This window comes from Rhamphochromis sp. 'chilingali' (assembly GCF_963969265.1).
Source record: "Rhamphochromis sp. 'chilingali' genome assembly, chromosome: 18".
Taxonomy (NCBI): domain Eukaryota; kingdom Metazoa; phylum Chordata; class Actinopteri; order Cichliformes; family Cichlidae; genus Rhamphochromis; species Rhamphochromis sp. 'chilingali'.
The window spans coordinates 22,974,683-22,981,577 of record NC_137945.1 but is presented as its reverse complement, the minus strand read 5'-3'; the positions used below and the strand labels follow the sequence as shown (position 1 = coordinate 22,981,577).

The following is a 6,895-nucleotide window of genomic DNA, read 5'->3' as shown; positions in this document are numbered from 1 at the left end:
TCAACGGAAACGGTTCATGTGCCGCCTGATCTGTCTGGTGGCCGGCGTCATCTTAGGGGTGATGCTCTTCTGGCTGATACCTGGAAGAGCCCACAGAATAACACCAACTATTCCCCGTCTCAAGAGGTGGACCCATGACAATTCCCATCTAACTGAGATGACCCAAGATCACATCCACCCTTGGATGAACAATGCCTGGTACCGATACCTATACAACACCATAGAAGAAAAAGAATGTTATGTCTGTTCTCACATGCCTTCAACTTCAGTCTACCCCACCATATATGGTCGCATAATGGACAGTCACTGGCAAAGTGAATGTGCAGCAAGTTTTGCCAGCATTGGAAGACAACACTTTGCAATCGGCATGAAAGCTTCACTCCCAGGTGCAAAAGGCCTGAAGGATGGAACCTGTGACGACAAATTCTGGGTAGATATGACAGTAAAAAAACAGAAATGCTTCTGTCCCTTTCCCTGTTTTTATGACCCATACAGAGAAGTGGCATCCTCTGTGCTTCTACCAAGCGGCAGGGCAAGGACGCCACCCCCTGGGCCATACCAGCAACTGCAACGCAACCTATGGAGGAGTAGGGTATGGGACAGTCAACCTAAATCAACAGATCACACTTTCAAGATAACTGTGTACAACAAGACCAGAGTTAGGCGTGATGTAGAAATCAAGCCTCATGATTCAATCCTTGGAACAGACGTGCCAGAGAACTTCAAACTCTGGAACACCGGCGAGAAGGTAATCCACGCTCTGTTTCCTTGGACAGGAGTAGGAAAGCACGCACTACGAATAGAGACTTTAGATTATCGCTTTGGACTGTTTTTGAACGCTTCCACCCGCATTGACAAATCACAGAATGAAGAAATTGATGCAATCCGCATCACTGTCATGCAACACCGAGTAGCTTTGGACATTGTTCTTGCAGAGAAAGGAGGTCTCTGCATATTGTTTAACAAGACATGTTGTACTTACATACCTGACAACATACACTCATTAAACATGACAAATGCTTTGAATGTTCTGAAACAACTAAGAGACGCTCAGCAACAGGACTACGTAACCAATGAGCAAGGCTGGTGGGACTGGTTGCTGAGCGGCTCCTGGAAATCTTTGCTGATTAAAGGCCTGTTGGCCCTATGTACTATGATGTTTCTATTTTGCATTTTTGTTGCTTGCATTATCCCTTGTCTGAGACGCATGGTGATGAGTATGTTTAATCGTACTTTAGGAAATTTTGTCTTGATCCAGAGGGATATGGAGGATCCCTATCGCCAGTATGATATGCTAAATAGGGAAGACAGAGTAGAGAATCTCTATTATAGTCTTAACAGAGCTGATGTTTAGATACTTCACTGAATGACATGCAAGTTGAAAATGTGATTTAACAAGTGACTATGCATTGATATAAACCTGTGAAATATATTAACATCAGGAGGGAAATGTTAGAGATTTTCTTCATTATACATTATAACCAAATCTCTATAATACAATATAATCAAGTAAGCCTTATATTTTAACCAAGTATGCCTTATATTTTGTGTGTTCATATATTTTCACCTAACCAAGTCTATTGTTAAAGGAAAACTGATGCATTCCTTACCTCAGTGTCTGAGATGTTTGACAGCATGATATAATGATGCATTCTTTTCCTTTAGTGTCTGTGATGTCAGATAAAGCATGATATACTTCTGTATTCTTATCCCAGTGTGTGAAAGATCAGATAAGCTGATTTAATGTTTAACCTCTTCCCTGACAGTTAAAAGAGGAAGTACTATGTAACCCATTTTTGCCTTATAAATAAAGCAAGCGAGCCTGTGCTCGGTGTGTTTTGTCTTCTCAGAGACATTCACCCGTGTGGGTGTCTTCTCAGAGACATTCACCCGTGCGCACGTTTTCTAATTACACTCTGAGTCGGTCTGCAGTAGTCTCATTTCTCTTACTTGTGTTTGAACAAATGTCTACCCCTGACAAGGTGTAATAGATACATTATGTGATTCATCTTGCTGTAATATGCATCAGCAGTGATGGTGCCTTTCCAGATGTGCAGCCTGCTAATTACATAGGTACTGAAGCACCCCGATTACCTGTCTGTGTTACACTGTTGCCTACTTGCTGTCTACATTCAGTCTAAAGAAGGTCTCTGGTTGGAGAAGAAAATCTCTTCATAATGGCTGTCCTCATTTTCTTGACACAAACTCTGTGAAATAAAACACACCAAACTTGAAATGCTATGAAGAGCTTGAGGATACAATAAGGTGATACTAACATCTAAAATCTGTTTTTGAGCACAGTCACGCTAAGCCTTCATTTTATGAGTGCACATGTAAAAACTACAATCATCAGAGTCAGTTTCCTACCTGTGCCTGATGTGAAGCTTGACGTGTTGATTTTAGTCGCCTAGAAGTTACAGAGATGTAATCATCAGAAATAATAATAATAATAATAATGATGATGTCTTGAGCAATCTACCTGAAACATTTCCTACCAGCTTAATTGAACAGGTCAGTCCAGAATCCATCACAGCAACACATTCATTGCAAAATAAATGGTTACGTGTTTACACTCTTCAAAATATGTTTATGAATCTTGTGCAATTAATTAATTACATAACTTAGAAACTCACAAAGGGAACTTCAGACACACAGGAACGATAAAATGCATCCTATCATCATTTGCATGAAAAAATATTTCTATTTTGTGGAATATTTCAGCATCTTATGATACAATCTGAAGAAACTTCACATCTGTAGCTTTGTTTTCCCAGTGATACAAAAACTGAAATACTGAAGCTATAAACTTAAAGATATACCTCAACACTTCCACTGGTTTTAGTTAAAAGTTCAGTCAAAATGAAACCATTGACAGTTTCAAGCAATATCACAAGATAAAGAAAAGTGAGACAAAATTCGATATTCCACGGATGGAATAAATCTGGACTGGATGTTGATCTTAGAGTCTTACCAAAACACAAAAACCATACAGATGAGTACGATGATCCCAGTGATCCCTCCTACAGCAGAAAATGATAAAGGCTGATGTGTTCCTGCAGATATAAAAAGGTTAGTGACAAATGCACTTTGATAAATATCATGTTTGTCACTGAGTGTTCAGGCTTATCTGAAGGTAACTTAAATGTTCAAGTTGCTGTGAAAGGTTTAATCTATTTACATTCAATCAAATGTTAAGAGAGTGAAAGCTTTCCTATTAACTTAATGATCTCAATCAATAATTTCATGTCTTATTTAAAACAGCATCATATTCAATGTTGGGGCCACAAACTTTGTGGTGATAAGGTTGTGTCTGCATGGTGTTGTATGTCTATTCCAGGGATTTGGGTTCATGTGGGAGGTTTTAATGAATGATAGATTTAATAGACTGTATTTCTTTTGCTGACTGTGTTCGTTTGTGCATGTCAAATGCCTTGCCTTCTTTAGATTGCCCTCAAGTAGCTTGCATGTGCTTGCGCTTGACTGCAAAGTGGATGGATGACTGAAATATGGAATAAATGCTCAATGGAAAATGAATGGAAGCTGGATTGTTTGCTGGTCTATTTAAGAATGAGTCAGCAAAGCAGTTCTCCCTACTTCATCCTCTGCGTGGCCTAATTGATATCAAGTCACTTCATTCAGTTCAATAGACAATAAAGCATTCTGTGCATTAGGGCAATGAATCTGACCAGAAGAAGACAAGCAAGCAGTTGATACTAATGTATTATGGGCACTTCTGTTTCTTCTATTTGGGCTTGAATTTTCTGAGGATGACTTAAAGCTCTTGGATCCTGTTGACAGTGCTTTCATTTCTGTAAATATGGATGTGTTCCCATTATTCTCACCAAACTTTCTTCAATAAATTCAAACCTGTTAATCACAATTCTGCATACAGTTTATTAATATTAATAAATGATTGATTCTTGTGCTGCTGTCTGCATTTACCTGTTGGATGAAGCTCTGCTGATGTCTGATTACCCAGATCATTAGTGGCCACACAGTAATAAACTCCTCCATCTGTTACACTGAAGCTGTAAATCTCTCCTTCAAATACTTTCACAGCTCCATCTCTGCTCTTCTTGAACCAGGTGAAGTTGCTGACTGGAGGTTTGGCTCTGCTGGAGCAGGTCAGGTTCACCCAGCTGCCTGCTGACATCAAACCTGATGGACTGCTGGATGCTGAGGTGTCTTTAGGAGCATCTGGAGAAACAAACAAACAAAGACATATCACACAAATCATGTTGTCCTATAGGATCCAGTTCAACAATAAACTCTGATTGTCTTACATGAAACACTGAGAGTTTCTTCTGTCTCTGCTGTCTTGGTGTCGTTTCCTTGGTTCACAGGATATCTGGCAGAGCAGCTGATCTTCTTTCCATCATGTGTGTCTGACAGAGTGATGTTCTGCTGGATTTTAGTTGTAAAGCTTCCATCTGTGTTTTCCTCTATTTTGTTGGGAGAGTCTTGTTGGAGATTCCAAGTAAGTTGAGGAGGGGAGTGTGGACAGGGAGTGAGAGCTGAGCAGGTTATAGTGACAGACTCCTTCTCCTTCAGATCACCTGGGATTGTAATATTGGGCCTCCAAGGAGAATCTGTGGTTTCAAATATGTTGCAAATACATACAAATAAATACAGTATATAATACACTATATCTTTCTAATGTAGAATCATTTGTTCTGTTATCAATTTATTTAAACTCTACACTTAACACACTCTAATCCAGTGTACTGCATTGCACTGCACACTACACTTTACACGGTGATTATGAACCACTCCACTGTCACATGTTTGCTGGTGCATTGTTTTTGTTTTGATTTTCAAATATTTTTATGATGTGTATTATCATTTCTATTTTACTTTATTCAATTTATTTTGATTTCAGATTACTTTTTATCTCATTAAGATATTTGTTTTGTCATCTTTTCATATCTTACAAATAATTGTTATTATTAACCCTGTAAGACCCAACCCATCAAAAAATAGCCAGAAAATTCAGATTTTTTTAGAAATGAGATGTTTATAAACCCTTATAACAAAATCCACATTTTGTTTGCTATATCATGATATATTTTTTATTAAATATTTATTATATTTTTTTGTATTGCATAAGATACGTGGCAACTGTTTGTTAAAAACAATGTTCATTTTTTAAAAAAAACAGTTTTGTCCATAACATTTTGAAATTATGGCAAATATTGATCATGTTGATGAGATAGAGGTTATGATACAAAGGGCATTATAGGGTTAACATGCATGGACATAAAAGGAGTGAAGCCTGTCAGTAGTAAATATGTTAAGGGATTGGACAGTTTAAACCAAATTGGCAGAAGTTGTAAAAATCCCAAAATCATTACTGAATGACTGTGATCTTCATGGCCTCAGGTCAAACTGCACTGAACACACACAGTTCTGTCAAAAGAATCAGTGCGTGAGCTCAGGAACACTTCTGAAAGCCATCAGTAGAGCTGGATGCAGAAATGGAAGTTAAAAGTCCATTCTTGCTTCGTCTAGTTGGAATTATTTTACATGAAGTGAGACGGAGATTAGAACTGGCTTTAAACGATACTGTGTTCTGTACAGACCTGTCACACTCTGAAACTGTTTTCAAAATGTTATGACACAATAAAAACAGTATATTGATATATATTGACTGCTTCAGAAAGAATCCTGTACAGTTAAGAAATAAAATGTAAATCAGGAAAATCACTGTGACTGTATTGAAACTTTTAGGCTGAAAAAATTATATTTTAGAATACAGAAATCTATTTGAATGTGTTTTATTGTCATTTTGTTATTAAACATTCATTTATTTTAAAAATAACTCACCTCTGACTGTTATTTGAAGAGGATCACACTGAGCTGTTGCCTTGAATGGTTCACTCTCTACTCTGAAGAAGTATGTGTTTGTGTATGTGGTGTTTAAATTAGAAAACAGAGTGGTGCAGTCTCTCTGACTCAGGTTCCCAGTAATACTCATTGGATAGGTGCTAACTGCTCCACTACTGTTGAAGATCACATTGTTTTTGATTTTGGTAATATAAGAATTGTTTTTAATCCACACTCCAAAAGTTTCACTTGTGCTGATAAATTTTGGTTCGTCTTTGGGTCTGAAGCTACATGGGATTTGCAAACAAGATCCACTCAGTGCTTCCAGCTTCTTTGGTGCAGTTATGAAGAGTGCTGGTTGATCAGCACAATCAGCCAAAACACCTGTAAATACAGTGTCATGATTAATAAATTGTTGACTCTATCTTCACTGGCCTTTCAGATTTTGTTTGTCAATAAAGTTCAGATTGTAAAATGACTCCATGTCTGTGAATGACTGAACTAACAGTTCACCTGGAACAAAGAGGACAATCAGCAACATGCTGACTGTCACCATGTTCACACACAGGAACTTGTTGATGCTGTTGTTGAAACCCTGAATTAAAAACACAAATCAGACATTTAATCACTTGAATTATGGATTTTGAAGAGTGTTGGGGGAAAACTCTGTAAAAAACCCAGGAGAAATAAAGACACAATGAGACAAAGTTACTTTCTTTATCAAACGTGTACACGGGTGAGCTGCTAAGAACAACTCACACCATGCACAGTGGCTTGGTAATTTTTATAGGAAAGACAGTGAGAACAGGATAAGAAAATACAAAACAAATAAAATAAACAACTCCATATGTGGCGCTAGTCTCGTCAGCAGAGAGCTGGGAGAAGGCTGTGAGAGATAAAACAATCTAAAACAATATGTCCCAAAACAGTATGTCTTTGCTGAGAAAGTCTAAAAAGATAATTCTAAACTAATCTAACCATAGACATAAGGGCATGCTTGCACATTTAAAAGAAGGTAAAGAAACATAGAAACATTTTTCCTGTAACATTCCCTCCTGTTTTAACTTATTTT

General features: G+C 37.7%; 1 protein-coding gene across 1 annotated transcript; it reads right to left on the bottom strand.

Moving 5' to 3' along the window:
• Window positions 1-6,379, bottom strand: LOC308385393 (myelin-associated glycoprotein-like; the record flags this gene model as incomplete). Its single annotated transcript, XM_080864244.1, has 5 exons — window positions 1-80; window positions 3,943-4,197; window positions 4,284-4,589; window positions 5,824-6,207; window positions 6,337-6,379. 5 exons carry the CDS (start codon window positions 6,377-6,379, stop codon window positions 1-3), a joined length of 1,068 nt encoding a protein of 355 aa, XP_080720370.1.
• Window positions 6,380-6,895: the final 516 nt, after the last annotated feature.